The following is a 20,633-nucleotide window of genomic DNA, read 5'->3' as shown; positions in this document are numbered from 1 at the left end:
GTAGGTCCCCAAATAGTCAACAGGAATTAGAGGAACAAAAATGCAGGAAGATTGGGGAGATTTGCAGGAGCAATAGGGCTGTAGAGCAGTAGGAGATTTTAACTTTTCTAACATGGACTGGGACTGCCAGAGCGTTAAGGGCTTAGATGGGGTGGAATTTGTCAAGTGCGTTCAGGAAAGTTTCCTCAAGCAGTGTATAGAGGGTCCTACTCAGAAAGGAACAAAACACTTGGGAAATATGGCAGGACAGGTGATGGAGGTGACTATGGGGGAGCACTTTGGGACCAGTGACCATGGTTCTATTAATTTGGGGCGGCATAGTGGTTTAGTGGTTAGCACTGCTGCCTTACAGCACCAGGGTCCCAGGCTCGATTCCAGCCTCGGGCGACTGTCTATGTGGAGTTTGCACATTCTCCCTGTGTCTGCGAGGGTTTCCTCTGGGTGCTCCGGTTTCCTCCCACAATCCAAAGATGTGCAGGTCAGGTGAATTGGCCGTGCTAAATTGCCCATAGTTTTAGGTACATTAGTCAGAGGGAAATGGATCTGGATGGGTTACTCTTCGGAGGGTCGGTGTGGACTGGTTGGACCGAAGGGCCTGTTTCCACACTGTAGGGAATCTAATCTGATCTAATTTTCAAACAGTTATGGAGAGGGATAAAACTGGACCACAGGTTCAAGTTCTGAATTGGGACAAGGCAAATTTTGATGGAATTAGACAGGAGCTTGCAGGGGTTAAATGGAGTAGTTTGTTTGAAGGTAAAGGGACCTCCAACAAGTGGGAGGCCTTTAAAAGTGAGAGAGCTCGAGTTCAAGGTCTATATGTTCCTTTGAGGGTGAAAAGCAAGATGGACAGGAATAGTGAACCCTGGATGGCAGGAGACATTGAGATTTTGACCAGAAAAAAAAGGTGGTGGCTTGGCTCAGGTTCAGGCATATTCCTGACAAAGGGCTTATGCCTGAAATGTCAACTCGCCTTCTCCTCAGATGCTGTGTTGTTCCAGCACCACACTTTTCCACTTTGATCTCCAGTCCTCACTTGCTTTCAGGGACAGACAGCTGGGATCAAGGGAATTCATGGAGACGACACAGGAATTTACTGAAGGCAATCAGGAGGGTGAAAAGGGGGCACGAGATAGCCTTAGCTGAGAAGGCTAGGGTGGAGCTTAAAAATGTGTTGCTGGAAAAGCGCAGCAGGTCAGGCAGCATCCAAGGAACAGGAGAATCGACGTTTCGGGCATAAGCCCTTCTTCAGGAATGAGGAAAGTGTGCCAAGCAGGCTAAGATAAAAGGTAGGGAGGAGGGACTTGGGGGAGGGGTGTTGAGAATACGATAGGTGGAAGGAGGTTAAGGTGAGGATGATAGGCCGGAGAGGGGGTCGGGGTGGAGAGGTCGGGAAGTAGATTGCAGGTCAAGAAGGCAGTGCTGAGTCTGAGGGTTGGGACTGAGATAAGATGGGGGAGGGGAAATGAGGAAGGTGGAGAAATCTGCATTCATCCCTTGTGGTTGGAGGGTTCCTAGGCGGAAGATGAGGCGCTCTTCCTCCAGGCGTCATGTTGCCATGGTCTGGCGATGGAGGAGGCCAAGGGCCTGCATGTCCTTGGCGGAGTGGGAGGGGGAGTTAAAGTGTTCAGCCACGGGGCGGTTGGATTGGTTGGTGCGGGTGTCCCAGAGATGTTCTCTGAAACGTTCCGCAAGTAGGCGGCCTGTCTCCCCAATATAGAGGAGGCCACATCGGGTGCAGCGGATGCAGTAAATGATGTGTGTGGAGGTGCAGGTGAATTTCTGACGGATATGGAAGGATCCCTTGGGGCCTTGGAGGGAAGTGAGGGGGGAGGTGTGGGTGCAACTTTTGCATTTCTTGCGGTTGCAGGGGAAGGTGCTGGGAGTGGAGGTTGGGTTGGTGGGGGGTGTGGATCTGACGAGGGAGTCGCGGAGGGAGTGGTCTTTCTGGAATGCCGATAGGGGTGGTGTGGTCTGTTTGGAGGTGGTGGAAATGACGAAGGATGATACGATGTATCTGGAGGTTGGTGGGGTGGAAGGTGAGGACCAGTGGGGTTCTGTCCTGGTGGCGATTGGAGGGGTGGGGTTCAAGGGCAGAGGTGCGGAAGTGAAGGAGATGCGATGGAGAGCATCGTCAACCACGTCTGAGGGGAAATTGCGGTCTTTGAAGAAGGAGGCCATCTGGGTTGTTCGATATTGGAATTGATCCTCCTGGGAGCAGATGCGGCAAAGGCGAAGGAATTGGGAATATGGGATGGCATTTTTACAGGGGGCAGGGTGGGAGGAGGTGCAATCTAGGTAGCTGTGGGAGTTAGTTGGTTTATAATAAACGTCCGTGTTGAGTCGGTCGTCCGAGATAGAAATGGAGAGGTCAAGGAAGGGCAAGGAGGAGTCTGAGACGGTCCAGGTAAATTTGAGGTCGGGGTGGAAGTTAAAGCGGATGAACTGTTCAACCTCCTCGTGGGAGCACGAGGTAGCGCCGATACAGTCTAAGACTAGGGTGGATCCAAAGAGGCTAAGTATATTATAGGAAAAAGAATAACGAGTGAGAGAATAGGACCCCTCAAACTGGACATGGATGTGTAGAACCACAGGAGATGGGTGAGGTCCTCAAATGAGTATTTTTCCTGTATTTACCCTGAAGAAAGACATGAAGACTTGGGGAAGTTAGTGGTCACATCTTGGGGAAGTATCACAATAAAGGTGGTGTTGGATGTATTAGAATGTATGAAAGTGGATAAATCTCCTGGTCTTGACTAGATATATCCAAGAACACTGCAAGAGGTGAGGGAGGAAACTGCGAGAACCCTGGCTGATATTTTTCCATCATCATTCGTCATGGGTGAGGTCCTGGAAAACTGGAGGGGAGCGAATGTTACGCCATTATTCAAGAAGGGCTGCAAAGGAACACCTGGGAACTATAGCTTAACATCTGTGGTGGGTATATTACTTGAGAAGATTCTGAGAAGATTTCCATGCATTTAGAAAGACAGGGTTTGGTTAGGAATAGTCAGCATAAATACCTCAAATTTGTTAGAAGTCCTTGAAAGAGTGGCCAGGAAGGCTGATGAGGGCATTTCTTATAGAAATTATGATAGTCTACATGGATTTCAGTCAGGCCTTTGGTAGGATTCCACATGTACGCTGCTCTGGAAGGTTAGATCGTGTGGAGTCCTGGGGGAACTAGCAAACTGGATACACAATTGGCTTGACTGTAAGAAGAAGGTAGTAGTGGAAAGATGCTTGTTGGACTGGAGGCCTGTGACTAGTGGAGTGGTTCAGGGGTCGGTGCTGGGCCCATGACTGTTTGTTTTCTGTATCAATGATTTGGATGAGAATGTACAAGACATGATTAGTAAGTTTGGCGATGACACTAAAATAGGCGGTATCGTGGACAGTGAGGAAGGTTATCAGAAATTGCAGCAGGACCTTGATCAGCTGGGGAAGTGGGCTGGGAAATGGCAAATGGAGTTTAATAGAGATAAGTGTAAGGTCTTGCATTTTGAAAAATCAAATTAAGGTAGGAGTTTCATGGTGAGTGGTAGGGTCTTAAGGAGTGTAGTAGAACTCAGGGACCTTGGAGGTCAGGTGTACAGTTCTCTGAAAGTGGAGTCCCAGGTAGACAGGGCAGTGAAGGCCTCTTTTGGCACACTGGCCTTCATCTGTCAGGACACTGAGTATAGAAGTTGGGAAGTTATGCTGCAGTTGTACAGGACGTTGGTGAGGCTATACTTGGAGTATTGCGTTCAGTTTTGGTCACCTTGCTGTTGGAAGGATGTTATTAAACAGGACAGAGTGCAGAAGAAATTTACAAGGATGTTGCCAGGACTCAATGATTCGAGTTAAAGGGAGGGGTTGGACAAATTGGGACTTGTTTTCTTTACACCATAGGAGACTGAGGGGGTGAGACCTTATCGAAGCGTATAAGGTCATGAGAAACATGGATAGGGTGAATGCACTCAGTCTTTTTCCCAGGGTTGGGGAATCGAGGACTAAAGGGCATCGGTTTAAGGTTAGAGGGTAAAGAATAAAAGGGAACCTGAGGGACAACTTCTTTTACTGACGGTGGTATCCACATGGAAACAGCTGCCAGTGGAAGTGATTGAGGCGGGTACATTAGCAACGTTTAAAAGGCATTTGGACAAATACATGGATAGGAAAGGTGTAGGAGGAGATGGGCCAAGTGCAGGGAAATGAGATTTGTGTGGACGGACATTCTGATCAACATGGACCAGGTTGGGCAAATAGGCCGGTCTCCGTGCTGGAGGTTTCTGACTCTGGGAATTCAAGCTACCAAGAGAAACAATCGACAGTAAGATAGCGCAGAACAGGCCCTTCGGCCCTCGATGTTGCACCAACCTGTGATACCCATCTGAAGCTCATCTAACCTACATTATTCCATCATCTTCCATATGTTTATCCAATGACCATTTAAATGCCCTTAAAGTTGGCGAGTCTGCTACTGTTGCAGGCAGAGCATTCCACACCCTTACAATTCTGAGTAAAGAAACTACCCTCTGACATCTGTTCTATATCTATCACCCTTCAGTTTAAAGCTATATCCCCTCATGTTAGCCATCACCATCCAAGGAAAAAGGCTCTCACTGTCCACCCTATCTAACCCTCTGAGTATCCTGTATGTTTTTATTAAGTCATCTCTTGATCATCTTCTCATTAACAAAAGCAGCCTCAAATCCCTCAACCTTTCCTCATAAGACCTTCCCTCCATACCAGGCAACATCCTAGTAAATCTCCTCTGAACCCTTTCCAAAATTTCCACATACTTCCTATAATGCGGTGACCAGAACTGTATGAAATACTCCCAAATGCAGCCGCACCAGTTTTATACAGCTGCAGCATGACCTCATGGTTCTGAAACTCAATCCCTCTACCAATAAAAGCGAACACACTGTATACCTTCTTAACAACCCTATCAACCTGGGTGGCTACTTTCAAGGGTCTGTGTACCTGGGCACTGAGATCTCTCTGCTTATCTACACTACCAAGAATCTTACCATTAGCCTAGTACTCTCTATTCCTGTTACTCCTTCCAAAGTGAATCACCTCACGCTTTTCTGCATTAAACTCCATTTGCCACCTCTCAGGTCAGCTCTGCAGCTTATCTATGTCCCTCTGTAAACCGCAACATCCTTCCACATTATCCACTACTCCAATGACGTTAGTGTCATCCGCAAATTTACTAACCCACCCTTCTAAGCCCTCATCCAGGTCATTTATAAAAATGACAAACAGCAGTGACCCCAAAACATCCTTGCGGTAGTCAAGACTGGTTGCAGGAAAAGCACAGCAGATCAGGCAGCATCCAAGCAGGAAAATCAACATTTCAGGCAAAAGCCCGTCATCAAGAATCTTTTCCTGCTCCTCGGATGCTGCCTGACCTGCTGTGCTTTTCCAGCACCACACTCTTCACTCTAACCTCCAGCATTTGCAGTGCTCATGTTCGCCTAGATCCTTACGGTACACCAGTAGTAACTGAACTCCAGAATGTACATTTCCCATCAACCACCACCCTCTGTCTTCTTACAGCTAGCCAGTTTCTGATCCAAACTGTTAAATCACCCTCAGTTCTATGCCTCTGGATTTTCTGCAATAGCCTTCCATGGGGAACCTTATCAAACACCTTACTGAAATCCATATACAGCACATCAACTGCTTTACCCTCATCCACCTGTTGGTCACCTTCTCAAAGAATTGAATAAGGTTTGAGAGGCACGACCTACCCTTCACAAAACCGCGTTGACTCTCCTGAATCAAATTACTCTTTTCTAGATGATTAGAAATCCTCTCTCCTATAATTCTTTCTAACACTTTACCCAACCGAAGTAAGGCTCACTGGTCTATAATTTCCAGGATTGTCTCTACTCTCCCTCTTGAGCAAGGGGTTGACACTTGCTATCCTCCAGTCTTCTGGCACTAATCCTGTAGACAATGATGACAAAGATCAAAGCCAAAGGCTCTGCAATCTCCTCCAAAGCTTCCCAGAGCATCCTTGAATAAATCCTATCCAGCCCAGGGGACTTATATATTTTCACACTTTGCAGAATTGCTAACACCTCCTCCTTGTGAACCTCAATCCTGTCTAGTCTAGTAACCTGTATCTCAGTATTCTCCTTGACAACATTGCCTTTTACCTGTGTGAATACCAACGAAAAATATTTGTTTACCACTTTTCATATCTCCTATGACTGCACACCCAATTTCCCATTACTGTCCTTGACTGGCTCGAATTTTATTATTCTTTTATTCCTGACCTACCTAGAAAGCTTTAGGGTTTTCCATGACCCTATCTGCCAAAGACTTCTCATGTCCTCTCCTGGCTCCTTTTAGCTCTCTTTAGGTCTTTCCTGGCTGACTTGTAACTCTTAAGCCCCCTAAATGAGCCTTCACATGTCATCTTTACATAAGCCTCTTTCTTCCTCTTGACAAAGAGATTCAACTTCTTTAGTAAATCACAGTTCCCTTACTTGACCACTTCCTCCCTGCCTGACAGGTACATACTTATCAAGGACAAACAGTAACTGTTCCTTAAACAAGTTCCGCATTTCAGTTGTGCCCATCAGCTGCAGTTTCCATCCCCATCCTATGCATCCTCAATCTTGCCTAATCGCCTTTCTTCCAGCTATAACTCTTGCCCTGTGGTATATACCAATCCCTTTCCATCGCGAAAACAAATGTAACCAAATCGTGGTTGCTATCACCAAAGTGCTCACCTATGTTCAAATCTAACACCAGGTCTGGTTCATTACCCAGTACCAAATCCAATGTGGCCTCACCCCTTGTTGGCCTGTCTACATACTGTATCAGGAAACCGTCCTGTGCACACAGGACAAAAACTGACCCATCTAAAGTACTCAAACTCAACTATTTCCAGTCAACATTTGGAAAGCTAAAGACCATAACAACTATCCTGTTACTTTTGCTCCGATCCAGAATCGTCTTTGCTATCCTTTCCTCTACATCTCTGGAACTTTTCAGATGTCTACAGAAAACTCCCAACAGTGTGACCTCTTCTTTCTTCTTTTTAACCTCAGCCCATACTACTGAAGTAGAGAGTCCTCAAACATCCTTCCTGCTACTGTAATACTGTCCTTGACTAACAATGCCACACTGCCCCTTCTTTTTAATCACCTTCCCTGATCTTACTGAAACATCTAAACTGCAGAACCTGCAACAACCATTCCTGTCCCTCCTTCAGCCAATGGCTCTGAAATGGCCACAACATCGAAGTCCCAGGTACCAACCTATGCTGCAAGTTCACTCACCTTATTCCAGACGCTCCTGGAATTGAAGCAGACACACTTCAAACCCCCTTCCTGCCTGTACACTCCTGTGACCTTGAAACCTTATTCATGACCTCAATACTCTCAGCCTCCTGTACCCTGGAGCTGTGATTCAGGTTCCCATATCCCTGCTCAGGGAGACACAGCATACTCAACATCTTGCTGCAACCTTGGATTCCTCAAAGTTAACACAACTATTTTGAGTTTTGGACTACATAAGGGAACAGGTAAAGCGCATACAGTGGGCACCAGTCCAAGGACGATGTTTTGAGAACCCACCCTCACAAGAGGAGTTTCAATCAAGAGGGGGAAATGAGAAATGGTACACAGAAACAAAGTACTGTTTGTGTGGGAGTGTGCGCTAAAACCAATGATGAACAAGGGGCCTTCTCTCCCTCTCAAAAATCTGCTGTTTCACTGGTTCACATACACAAGGAAACACCAGCTATCCTACTACTGAAGTCAGATGCAGAAATTTATTGCTTCAGGAACAAGGAACTCAAGCTGCAGGTATCAGAAAGATCCAACAGACATGTAGAGGCTGATCAGGATTTTCTTCTTCTTGACTCCCCAAAGCCTGTCCCCCATCCAAGGTACAAGCCAGCAATGTGACGGAAAACTTCCCACTCGCCTGGATGACTGCAGCTCTAATGCTCAAAAAGGACAAAGGATCCCACTTATCTGACACAAGACCCAAAAACATTCACTCCCTCTACAATCTACAAGATGGCACAGAAAGTCAGTCCGTCTCCTTCGACAGCACCACCCAAATCCACAATTACTTCCATCCAGAAGAACGTGGACAGCAGATACATGGCAACACCAGCATCTGCAATTTCCCATCCAAGTCACTCACCATCCTGGCTTGGAAATACATCACCACCCCTTCACTATCACTGGGTCAAACCCCTTAAACTCACTCCCTAACAGAATTGTGGATGCATCTATGGCACATGTACGGCAGTGGTTCAAGGAGATAGCTCACTGTCATCTTCGTAAGAGCAAATAGGGACAGGCAATAAGTGTTGGTCCAGCTAACAACATTTTCATCCCATGAATGAATTTTTAAAAACAGTTACCAATAAGACAAAATGATTTTTATTTTCATATTTGTAATTACTTGTTCATAGCTTTCTCTTTATCCCAAAGAAACTGTAATACCTTGTCATAAACCAAATTTTAACTTCAAAATCTGCTTTAAATTGAATTACTAACAGTTAAAAATGAGCTGCAGGAACTTTATCAATCTACAATTCTCTGACCCCAAAGTAAAAGCCTATGGAATTGAGGCCAAATTACCAACGTCTGAGAAATTGGTTGAGTAGCAGGTTAGAAAGTCATATGTCCAAATTTGCTAATGATACAAAGTTAGGCGGCATTGTAAACAGTGTAAATGATACCATAAAATTACAAGGATCGTTGGCAGTCCAGGTGAATGGGTAAAACTGTAACAGATGGACTTCAATATAAGCAAATGACAGGGTAACCATTTTGGACCAGAAAGGATATATTGGACTATTTTCTCGATGGTATAAAGTTAATGACAGTGGATGCTCAAAGAGACAGAATATCATAGAGACGTAGAGCATGGAAACAGACCATTCGGTCCAACTCGTCCACGCCAACCAGGTATCCTAAATTAAAACCTCGTCCCATTTGCCAGCACCCAGCCCATATCCCTCTAAACCCTTCCTATTCATAAAGTCATTCAGATGCCTTTTAAATGCTGTAATTGTCCCAGCCTCCACCACTTCCTCTGGCAGCTCATTTCCTACACCCACCACCCTCTGTGTGAAAACATTGCCTCTTAGGTCTCTTTTAAACATTTCCCTCTCTCTCTCCTATGCCTTCCAGTTTTTGTTTTCCAGAAGCATTGGATCTTTGAAATGCCACAATTACATGCAGAGGATATTCAAGAATACTGGCCTTTATTCCAGGTCTTGTTTTCCACTCCAATTTGAAAATACAGCTGATTTTATTGCCCTTGTTCAGAATTTTGGACGAAAGGAAATTATTTCTTTGTACCAACCCCATGAAATCCTAAGATTGTAACCATCTCGGTCAGATCTCTCCCGAACCTTCCACATTCACTGATATACAGGCCAAGTTTTCACATCCTTCAATACCCTGCTAAATCTGCACTGCAGCTGTCCCAGATATCAGCCCAGAGATGCACTACCTTGAACTGAATGCAGTACACCAATTAGTTTGACCAAGGCTCAGTATAACCGAGAGGAGATGTGGTGTTGAAAGATTCGGTTATGTTGTTACTGATTGATACAGAAACCATGTCAACCATTAAGATTAGATTGGACAGGTAGATCAAAAGGGAAGTAAGTAATGTAAGAACAGGGTGGGTCTGTAAGATTAGAATTATTTGGCTGTGCGCATGGAAAATACGTTGCAAGGCAATGACATGGAGCAGAAAACCTGAAGGTGACTGATAATGTTAATGCCTTTCCACAAAGGGGGAGGTGGGGTCACGGTGGCTATGTCACTGTGTTAATAATTCAGAGCCCCAAGTCAACGTCACAGTGACAGTTTCAAATCCCACCAAGTCAGATGGTGAAATTTGAATTCAATTAAAAAAAAAATCAGGAATCAAAAGCTCACCTAAAGGTGATCATCAGTGATCATCATTGATATCCTTTAAAGTTAAAAATCACAACATCAGGTTGTAGTCCAACAGGTTTTTTTTGTAAGTACTAGCTTTCGGACCACTGCTCCTTCATCAGGTAGCAATGGAGCAGGATCATAAGACACAGATTCATTCTATTTTGTTCAAAAAGCACACAATCTGCAGGCAGTCAATCCATGTAATATTTTATAAATTCCTACTTTGGAAATAGAACCAGTCTGACTCATGATTGGGATATAGACAGACTCTAACCTCATAGCTTTAATGAATTGTCTGAGCTAAGATGTCACTTTTTTTTAATAAAACTAAGTTATCTTGAGAATGTGATATTAAATGTAATCTAACAATGCAACAGACAGGAGAAGGATGGGTTAAAATGGCCTTGTGTTTCAAATTTGCACAGTTCCAACAGAATTATCAATTACAATCCTAACTGTGCAAAAACATGCAATGACAGAGAAAATGGTCTGAATTGCGAAAAGACTTTTTGTCTGAAGCACAAAAGACTAAAAGAGAATATTAAAGAAAAGTTTTCAAAGTTGCTCTGAATGACCTCCCAGTGTGGTGTGCCACTTTAAGAGTCTATCTTGTGCTCAAGACTGCATTCTCAGTAAATGTGCTGCTCACTGTGAACTACAGTAACAATCACTTGACCTGCTTAGGGTACAGAAATAAAACGAGTGGGTCATTTAAAAATAAGAGAGACCTCAGGGAAAGAGTGTGCGAAATATAATTCAGATAAGGGTAGGGGACCATAAGACCACAGGGCATTGGAGTAGAATTAGGCCATTTGTCCCATCAAGTCTGCTATACCATTCAATCATGGCTGATATGTTTTTCAAAGTTGAGAGAGTGTGGTGCTGGAAAAACACAGCAGGTCAGGCAGCATGAGGAGCAGGAGAGTCAATGTTCAGGCATAAACCCTTCCTAATGAAGGATTTATGTCTGAAATGTTGATTCTCCTGCTCCTCGGATGCTGCCTGACCTACTGTGTTTTTCCAGCACCACACTCAATCTTTGATCTCCGGCATCTGCAAGCCTCACTTTCTCCTGACACATTTTTCAACCCGATTCTCCTCCCTTTGCCCCAGAACCCTTGATTCCCATATCAACCAAGAGTCTATCTTGCTCTGAAATATACTCAATGACTTGGCCTGCACAGCCTTTGCAGCAATGGGTTCTATACTGTCCAACCAATGAGGAGTAATGTGAATAACATCTGCATATTTAGCAGGATGGAGGTCGTCAGTATTTCCTAGGCACCTGACCTCTACCTGCTCTTCAGGTTTTCTATAGAGACCCCCCCCACACTCATTTTAATGTGATTCCTTCATTGATCTACAATACAAAAATATACACAACTTTCCCAGCTTGTGGCATAGTGGGAATATCACTACATCTGGGCCAGAAGCTCTAGGTCTGGGTCGGAGTTCTACCAGCTTCGCAGTCTTTCCTCCTCCTCCAGGCTTCCTCAGAACATGCTACATCTTTACAAATGCTTTTGAAGCCGGAGTCACGTGAAGAAACTCACATGATCAAAATATTTTGCATCAGTATTTACTGTGGAAAAGGATATGGAAGATGTAGAATGCAGGGAAACAGATGATGACACCTTGCAAAATGTCCAGATTACAGAGGAGGAAGTGCTGGATATCTTAAACTGCATAAAGGTGGATAAATCCCCAGGACCTGATCAGATATACCTTAGAACTCTGTGGGAAGCTAGAGAAGTGATTGCTGGGCCTCTTGCTGAGATATTTGTATCATCGATAGTCACAGGTGAGGTGCCAGAAGACTGAGGTTGGCTAATGTGGTGCCACTGTTGAAGAAGGGTGGTAAGGACAAGCCAGGGAACTATAGCCCGGTGAGCCTGACCTCGGTGGTGGGCATGTTGTTGGAGGGAATCCTGAGGGACAGGATGTACATGTATTTGGAAAGGCAAGGACTGATTAGGGATAGTCAACATGGCTTTGTGCATGGGAAATCATGTCTCACAAACTTGATTGAGTTTTTTTGAAGTAACAAAGAAGATTGATGAGGGCAGAGCGGTAGATGTGATCTATATGGACTTCAGTAAGGCGTTCGGCAAGGTTCCCCATGGGAGACTGATTAGCAAGGTTAGATCTCATGGAATACAGGGAGAACTAGCCATTTGGATACAGAACTGGCTCAAAGGTAGAAGACAGAGGGTGGTGGTGGTGGAGGGTTGTTTTTCAGTCTGGAGGCCTGTGACCAGTGGAGTGCCACAAGGATCGGTGCTGGGCCCTCTACTTTTTGTCATTTACATAAATGATTTGGATGTGAGCATAAGAGGTACAGTTAGTAAGTTTGTAGATGACACCAAAATTGGAGGTGTAGTGGACAGTGAAGAGGGTTACCTCAGATTACAACAGGATCTGGACCAGATGGGCCAATGGGTTGAGAAGTGGCAGATGGAGTTTAATTCAGATAAATGCGAGGTGCTGCATTTTGGGAAAGCAAATCTTAACAGGACTTATACACGTAAAATGGTAAGGTCCAAGGGAATGTTGACGAACAAAGAGACCTTGAAGTGCAGGTTCATAGCTCCTTGAAAGTGGAGTCACAGGTAAATAGGATAGTGAAGGCGGCATTTGATATGCTTTCACTTATTGGTCAGAGGATTGAGTACAGGAGTTGGGAGGTCATGTTGCGGCTGTACAGGACATTGGTTAGGCCACTGTTGGAATATTACGTGCAATTCTGGTCTCCTTCCTATCGGAAAGATGTTGTGAAACTTGCAAGGATTCAGTAAAGATTTACAAGGATGTTGCCAGGGTTGGAGATTTGAGCTGCAGGGAGAGGCTGAACAGGCTGGGAGGGTCGGAGGTTGAGGGGTGACCTTATAGAGGTTTACAAAGTTATGAGGAGCATGGATAGGGTAAATAGGCAAAGTCTTTTCCCTGGGGCCAGGGAGTCCAGAACTAGAGGGCATAGGTTTAGGGTGAAAGGCATTTGGATGGGTATATGAATAGGAAGGGTTTGGAGGGATATGGGCTGGGTGCTGGCAGGTGGGACTAGATTGGGTTGGGATATCTGGTCGACGTGGACAGGTTGGATCAAAGGGTCTGTTTCCGTGCTGTATATCGAGAGAGAGAGAGAGAGAGAGAGAGAGAGAGAGAGAGAGAGAGAGAGAGAGAGAGAGAGAGAGAGAGAGAGAGAGAGAGAGAGAGAGAGAGAGGGAGAGAGAGAGAGAGAGAGAGAGAGAGAGAGACTGAGGTTGATGGAATGAGCATTTCCTGTAAAGAGTAATATTGTGCAATGCCAGCCCGTCTGCTGCTCCAGCTCTTATCATGAGTTTGCTCCTCACGGGTGTGAAAATCCTGAGACTGTGGTTACAGCCATCACTACGACCAAGTGGAGCACCACATACAGAGTTCGAGCTTTGCAGGATGACAACTCTACAAATCAAATCAGTGATAGCTACCTGGAATACAGATAGCACTATCCATTTTTTTTTTAAACAGGGCAGCAGCTTTGGCCTGGCTCTGACAACATTAAAAATCTGACTAGTGAACATTAGCTCTAACATTCAATTCTTAATTATACATGATGTCATTGGGACATGCACACAGGCAACAGGGCCTTAGTCTGGGCCCCTGCACGCACAAATCAGCTCCCAGCTTTGATGGAGTTGCACTTTGGGGAACACACAGCCCATTATTCTGATGCTCTCCTGACTAGCCTCCCATCCTTTGTTGTGTAACCACCACCTCATTTGGAATTTGCTGCCATATTCTGACTTGTGCTAAGTTCGCTCTCTCCTCAGCAGTGTGTGCTGACCTGCACTGGCTCCCAGGCTTCCACCTTCTTAAGTATAAACCAATCCAGTTTTGTGTTCAAATTTATTCATGGCCATCCACTTCACCTCTTCCTAGAATTGTACCCCCACACACTCAAATTCTCCATTCTTTTCACCTCTTTGGCCTCCCAATCCTCCAAATTTAACGTCCATCCCAACATTACTGTCCTTTTCATTGTTTCATAGTAATAGAAGGTGGTGGTTATACAGCCCATCGAGCCTGCTCCATCACTCATTTGGATCATGGCTGATCAATCCATTGCCTCAGCTCCTTCTACCTGTATTACCCCCATATCCCTGAATCGCCCTACCATGCAAAAACCTGGATGGAATCCATTTCCTAATTGGTTTCACTTTTCTCCTTTTCAAAACTAGGCCCTTGGTCAGCCTTGCACATTGCCTTTCAGGATGCAGGAGGGGAATAAGGCCACTTCACCACTCAAAGCTGCTCTGTGATTCAGTGGGATTAGGGCTGACCTGCTGCTACCTCCATATTCCCACCTTTGAGTTGCCAGGCAACACAGATTTGGTCTGAATGCATTCAAGGCTCTGCTAGCATCAGCCAAGGAAGGTTGCTGGGGCTTCAGGACGTGAACACAAACTCCTGGCTGACATTTCAGTGCAGTACAGAGGGAGCCAGTCTTTTGACCAAGATCCCATTGTTTTTAATTACGTGAATGTAGAAGATCTTCTGGCACTAATTCATAGAACAGCAGTGCTCTGGCCAATACTTATCCCTCAGCCAGCCTGCAGATTGACTGCTGACATTCTTACACTGCAACAGTAACTGGATTTCCAAATGTTTCATTGGTTACAAAGAGCTTTCGATTAGATTCCCTGCAGTGTGGAAACAGGCCCTTCGGCCCAACAAGTCCACACCAACCCATCCACACTCATTTCCCTCTGACTAATGCACCTAACACTACGGGCAATTTAGCGTGGCCAATCCACCTAACCTGCGCATTTTTGGACTGTGGGAGGAAACCGGAGCACCCGGAGGAAACCCACACAGACACGGGGAGAACGTGCCAACTCCACACAGTCAGTCACCATAGGCTTGAGTCGAACCTGGGTCTCTGGCGCTGTGAGGCTAACCACAGCCACTGTGCCACTTAGGATGACATGAAGTTGTTAAAGGAGCTAAGTAAATACAAGGTTTTCCTCTTTATTGCTGAAAACAGACATTTTCTCAAAGCTTTTAGTCCTAAACTCAAAATAACAACTCACAAAAAACAAGTCTAGGGGAAAACCAACTTATACAGGGAAAATACCTGGAGGTCATTTCAGCATATTGCTCCTTCTGAGATCCAGCACAGACACAATTTACCCAGTGCCAATCCCCAAACTTCTCCCTTGCATATTCTCCCTTTACAGCTCCCTCTTAAAATCTTTGATTGAACTTGCCTTGACCACAACCTCAGGCAGTGCATTCCAGATCCTAACCACAGGTGTGAAGACGTTAATCATGTCAATATTACTTCCTACCTAAAGTCTATGCCCTCTGGTTCTCAATCCTAGGCCATCTTCAGTATTGTGCATGAACGAGGATTTGACACCGTGAATGGTAATGAGTTGGGATTTGCTGCCCAAATGGATGGTGGAAGCAGACATAACGACATCAAAAGGGAAAAAAGATGGGCATTTGGAGGAAATAATGCGACAGTCCTGTATCAATGTGCAAACTAATTCCACTGCCTGACTCCATCCCTCACTGCCCCTGCATCAATCAAACTGCTCCCAGAGGGAAGGGCTGATGCATCATAATGTCATGAGCTAAGTAATCTAGAACACCAGTCTACATGTTTGGGGACATGGGCTTGACATGGGCATGGCAGATGGTGAAGTTTAATTCCATACTGTATTTGAACACTAACCTGATGATAACCATGTAACCACTATCAATTGCTGTAAAAACCCCACCTGGTTCACTAAACTCCTTTAGGGAAGGTAGTCTATTGTCCTTACCCAGTCTGACTGATACATGACTCCAGACTCTCAGCAATGAGGTTGACTCTCAACTGCCCTCTAGGCATTTAGGCCTCACCTGTGACACACACACAACGCATGAACAAATAAACTCTATCGATCCCCTGCATCAATCGCAAACTAATCCCGCTGCCCCGTTCTCTCCACACAGCCCTTTATCAAACTAATCCCGCTGCCCCGTTCTCTCCACACAGCCCTTTATCAAACTAATCCCGCTGCCCCGTTCTCTCCACACAGCCCTTTATCAAACTAATCCCGCTGCCCCGTTCTCTCCACACAGCCCTTTATCAAACTAATCCCGCTGCCCCGTTCTCTCCACACAGCCCTTTATCAAACTAATCCCGCTGCCCCGTTCTCTCCACACAGCCCTTTATCAAACTAATCCCGCTGCCCCGTTCTCTCCACACAGCCCTTTATCAAACTAATCCCGCTGCCCCGTTCTCTCCACACAGCCCTTTATCAAACTAATCCCGCTGCCCCGTTCTCTCCACACAGCCCTTTATCAAACTAATCCCGCTGCCCCGTTCTCTCCACACAGCCCTTTATCAAACTAATCCCGCTGCCCCGTTCTCTCCACACAGCCCTTTATCAAACTAATCCCGCTGCCCCGTTCTCTCCACACAGCCCTTTATCAAACTAATCCCGCTGCCCCGTTCTCTCCACACAGCCCTTTATCAAACTAATCCCGCTGCCCCGTTCTCTCCACACAGCCCTTTATCAAACTAATCCCGCTGCCCCGTTCTCTCCACACAGCCCTTTATCAAACTAATCCCGCTGCCCCGTTCTCTCCACACAGCCCTTTATCAAACTAATCCCGCTGCCCCGTTCTCTCCACACAGCCCTTTATCAAACTAATCCCGCTGCCCCGTTCTCTCCACACAGCCCTTTATCAAACTAATCCCGCTGCCCCGTTCTCTCCACACAGCCCTTTATCAAACTAATCCCGCTGCCCCGTTCTCTCCACACAGCCCTTTATCAAACTAATCCCGCTGCCCCGTTCTCTCCACACAGCCCTTTATCAAACTAATCCCGCTGCCCCGTTCTCTCCACACAGCCCTTTATCAAACTAATCCCGCTGCCCCGTTCTCTCCACACAGCCCTTTATCAAACTAATCCCGCTGCCCCGTTCTCTCCACACAGCCCTTTATCAAACTAATCCCGCTGCCCCGTTCTCTCCACACAGCCCTTTATCAAACTAATCCCGCTGCCCCGTTCTCTCCACACAGCCCTTTATCAAACTAATCCCGCTGCCCCGTTCTCTCCACACAGCCCTTTATCAAACTAATCCCGCTGCCCCGTTCTCTCCACACAGCCCTTTATCAAACTAATCCCGCTGCCCCGTTCTCTCCACACAGCCCTTTATCAAACTAATCCCGCTGCCCCGTTCTCTCCACACAGCCCTTTATCAAACTAATCCCGCTGCCCCGTTCTCTCCACACAGCCCTTTATCAAACTAATCCCGCTGCCCCGTTCTCTCCACACAGCCCTTTATCAAACTAATCCCGCTGCCCTATGTCAATCTCAAACTAGTTCCACTCATGCAGAGAGATAAGTTTTGAAGGGATAGGGTACACAGCATAGACTTGTTAAAGGTCTTTTCCAATTCAGTTTGTCAGCCAAACTTCGATCTCCATTCTCACGTTCTCACCTCCAGACTGTGATCACTCGGGTGCAGAGAGTCGGTGCTTCCATACCTGTTGCTGCTCTTTATGAAGTCCCTGACATCGTCAGGCAGGATGACCCGATGCTCTCCCATGTCACGATGGTTCCCAAGCACACAGACGGGAATGTGGTCTGGCACTTTCGGGAGTTCTTTCATGATATAACTGAACGTCCTGCAGAAAGAAGGGAGGAAGTTAATCAACAACCTTCTCCCTCCTAATTGAGTTGGTCCTGCCTTCATATCAGTGTTGTTATTACATTGCTGGTCTAGTAATCCAGAGAGAGCAAGTCCAAAACTGGAAATTAAATAAAAAGTCACAGCAGTAAAAACAATAGTGAAGCATGCAAATTTTTAACAAAGTTAACTGCTTAATCAATTTGCAACAAGGATGGCAAAGTCACATTTGCCAATCATAGTGCAAAGAGACCAGCTCCATGCTGGAAGGAAGATCTCAGAAAACTATCCATACACTAACCAAAACTGGAGGGAACTTGTAAAATAAATTACATGAAGCATTCATCCTTAACGATGAGGCTGGGGACTTTCTACACATTAAAACATCACAAGAACCAAAACTAGTCAACTGCACAAGTTATATAACATGAATATAACATGATCAAAAGCAGTCAAAGGTTCTAGCAGATCCAGAAGTGGAACTGTCAACATAACTTCAGGGAGTGGCCAGATTTGGATCTCCAAATCACCCTTAAACTCAAGGACCATGTGCTCGAGGTGGCAGGTTACACACTCAGAGTTGGCCAATGGGGGCAGGTGAAGGGTGTGAACTCTGGGTGAGAGGGGTGGTGGGAGAGGTGAAGGCTGCACATGCAGTGTGTTTGCAGTCACAGCACTGTGATCAGTCATGAGCAAGGTTGCTGACTAACTGACTGTTCCAGAGTCATCCTCAAACCACCTAAATACTGCTTCCATAGACTCCACGAGATTCTGGTCTCCTGCCTAGTGGAAGGATGTTGTGAAACTTGAAAGGGTTCAAAAAGAGTTACAAGGATGTTGCCAGGGTTGGACAATTTGAGATATAGGGAGAGGCTGAACAGGCTGGGGCTGTTTTCCCTGGAGCATCGGAGGCTGAGAGGTGACCTTATAGAAGTTTATAAAATCATTCGGGGCATGGATAGGGTAAACAGACTAAGTCCATTCCCAGGGGTGGGGGAGTCCAAAACTAGAGGGCATAGGCTTAGGCTGAGAGGTAACAAAATTTAAAATGGACCTAAAAGTGGCAAGGTTTTCACACAGAGGGTGGTACGTGTATGACAGGAGCTGCCAGAGGATGTGGTGGAGGCTGGTACAATAGCAACATTTAAAAGGCATCTGGATGGGTATATGAATAGGAAAGGTTTGGAGGGATATGGGTCAAGCGCTGGCAAATGGGACTAGATTAAGTTAGAATATCTGCTCAGTTTGGACAATTTGGGCTGCTCTATGACTCTGTAACATCAAAACAGGGTTCCACTTAAGGCTATTTTTGGTAGACAAATTTAATACAGCAAACTTGGTTTAAATTAATGTCGGAACATCAGAGGGTGTCAAATCTGAAGCAATGGGTTTTACATTCACAAGACTCACATGGGATGGACACCTATTATGAATGCGGAGAAATGCTTACCACTGCTTGGTGATATCAAACATCATGATCACGCCATTACAGTTCTTGTAGACATCGAGGAACTCTGCATCCAGAGCCAGTTCTGCATCCGACTACCAACAGAGCACAACATGGAGGATTAGATAACAATTATTGATATTATTGGGCAGAGTGAGCCAAGTTTGCACTCAAAATGAAAGTTATATCCTTAGTCAGGCCCAATCTAGTGGAATTAACTCTTCAGTTCTGGGCACCAATGTTCCTTCATGAGGTACTGGCCATGTAGTGGCTACAGCGCAGATCTACCAGAGAGTGATACCGGTGCCAAAAGGGTGAAATTATGATGATGGATTAAGCCCCTGTAGTTTGTATTTCTTAAATAAATCAAACTGAAGTCTTATGATTCAAGGATTTTCCTCAGATGACAGTATCACCAACTAGGGTACATACCCTTTGAATTCAAGCCAAGCCACTCAGTCATGGTATCACGTCGTCCTTTTTCACTGGGAGGAGTGGAAATCTGGAACCCTCATCCTCTTCTCCCACAAAATCTTGTAGATTCTGGGGATTTCAACTGAATGCTTAATAATTGATGGATTTTTGTTGGGTAAGTCGATCAAAGGGTATGTAACCAGGATGGAAACATAAAGGTGAAGTGCTGATCACTCTGGTCTCACTGACTCCTAGAGCTGAAAGGTCTGCTCCTGTTTAAGGGTCCATTAGCAAAGCAGAACATTGGACACGCTTGCAGGATTAGAAAATGGCAGCTCAGAATGACTTGAACAAAATAGCAACTCCTGTTAGCAATCATTTCATGGTGCACAAGCAAACAGAACAACAATGCATTTCCTAGTGGCTATTTTTAGTGAGCCAGTTTGAGTTACACACAGCGGCCCCTTTCAGAGAGTGATTAAACACCAAAAACAAATTAGTTGCAACCTGAAAACCCATATCATTCCTCAGCAGCAATCCCACTGGCCTCATCGCACTATTTCACAAACAAGAGGGGAAGCAGAAATCTATTTTTACAGTTTAGCAAACATCTTATATGCAAACTAGATAATAAATAAAGGTGTGAGCAGGAGTGGAACTTGGGCGCTTGCATGCAGAGAAATGGCAGAAGGGGTGAAAAATGTAGTTAATAAAGCATACAACATCCAAGGCATTATTAACAGGGGCAGAAAGTACAAGCGCAAAGTGCTTTTTTTTAAAAATGCCTTGATGGGAACTGGGCACCGCTGGCAGGGCCCATCTGTAATTGCTCATGAAGATGGCAGTGAGCTACCTTCTTGAATTGCTGCAGTCCTTGCAGTCTAGGAACACCCACAGTGCTGTTAGGAAGGGAGTGCCAGGACTTGTAGAGTCATAGAGATGTACAGCATGGAAACAGACCCTTCGGTCCAACCCGTCCATGCTGACCAGATATCCCAACCCAATCTAGTCCCACCTGCCAGCCCATATCCCTCCAAACCCTTCCTATTCATATACCTATCCAAATGTCTTTTAAATGCTGCAATTGTCCCAGCCTCCATCACTTCCTCTGGCAGCTCATTCCATACACGTACCATCCTCTGCATGAAAAAGTTGCCCCTTAGGTCTCTTTTATATTTTTACGCTCTTAC

General features: G+C 45.5%; 1 protein-coding gene across 2 annotated transcripts in view; it reads right to left on the bottom strand.

The window, feature by feature from the left end:
- The window catches only part of LOC140469589 (rab-like protein 6), a 133,224-nt gene that overhangs the window by 65,575 nt on the left and 47,016 nt on the right, over positions 1-20,633 (bottom strand). For both annotated transcript variants that reach the window (XM_072566255.1, XM_072566256.1), the window contains 2 exons: positions 19,033-19,124; positions 17,440-17,580 (listed from right to left, as the gene is read on the bottom strand). In XM_072566255.1, the coding sequence (XP_072422356.1) occupies positions 17,440-17,580; positions 19,033-19,124 (233 nt within the window). The remainder of the gene's footprint in view (positions 1-17,439; positions 17,581-19,032; positions 19,125-20,633) is intronic.

The sequence above is a fragment of the Chiloscyllium punctatum genome, chromosome 49 (assembly GCF_047496795.1).
Source record: "Chiloscyllium punctatum isolate Juve2018m chromosome 49, sChiPun1.3, whole genome shotgun sequence".
Lineage (NCBI taxonomy): Eukaryota > Metazoa > Chordata > Chondrichthyes > Orectolobiformes > Hemiscylliidae > Chiloscyllium > Chiloscyllium punctatum.
This window is presented reverse-complemented; position numbering and strand designations above follow the sequence as displayed.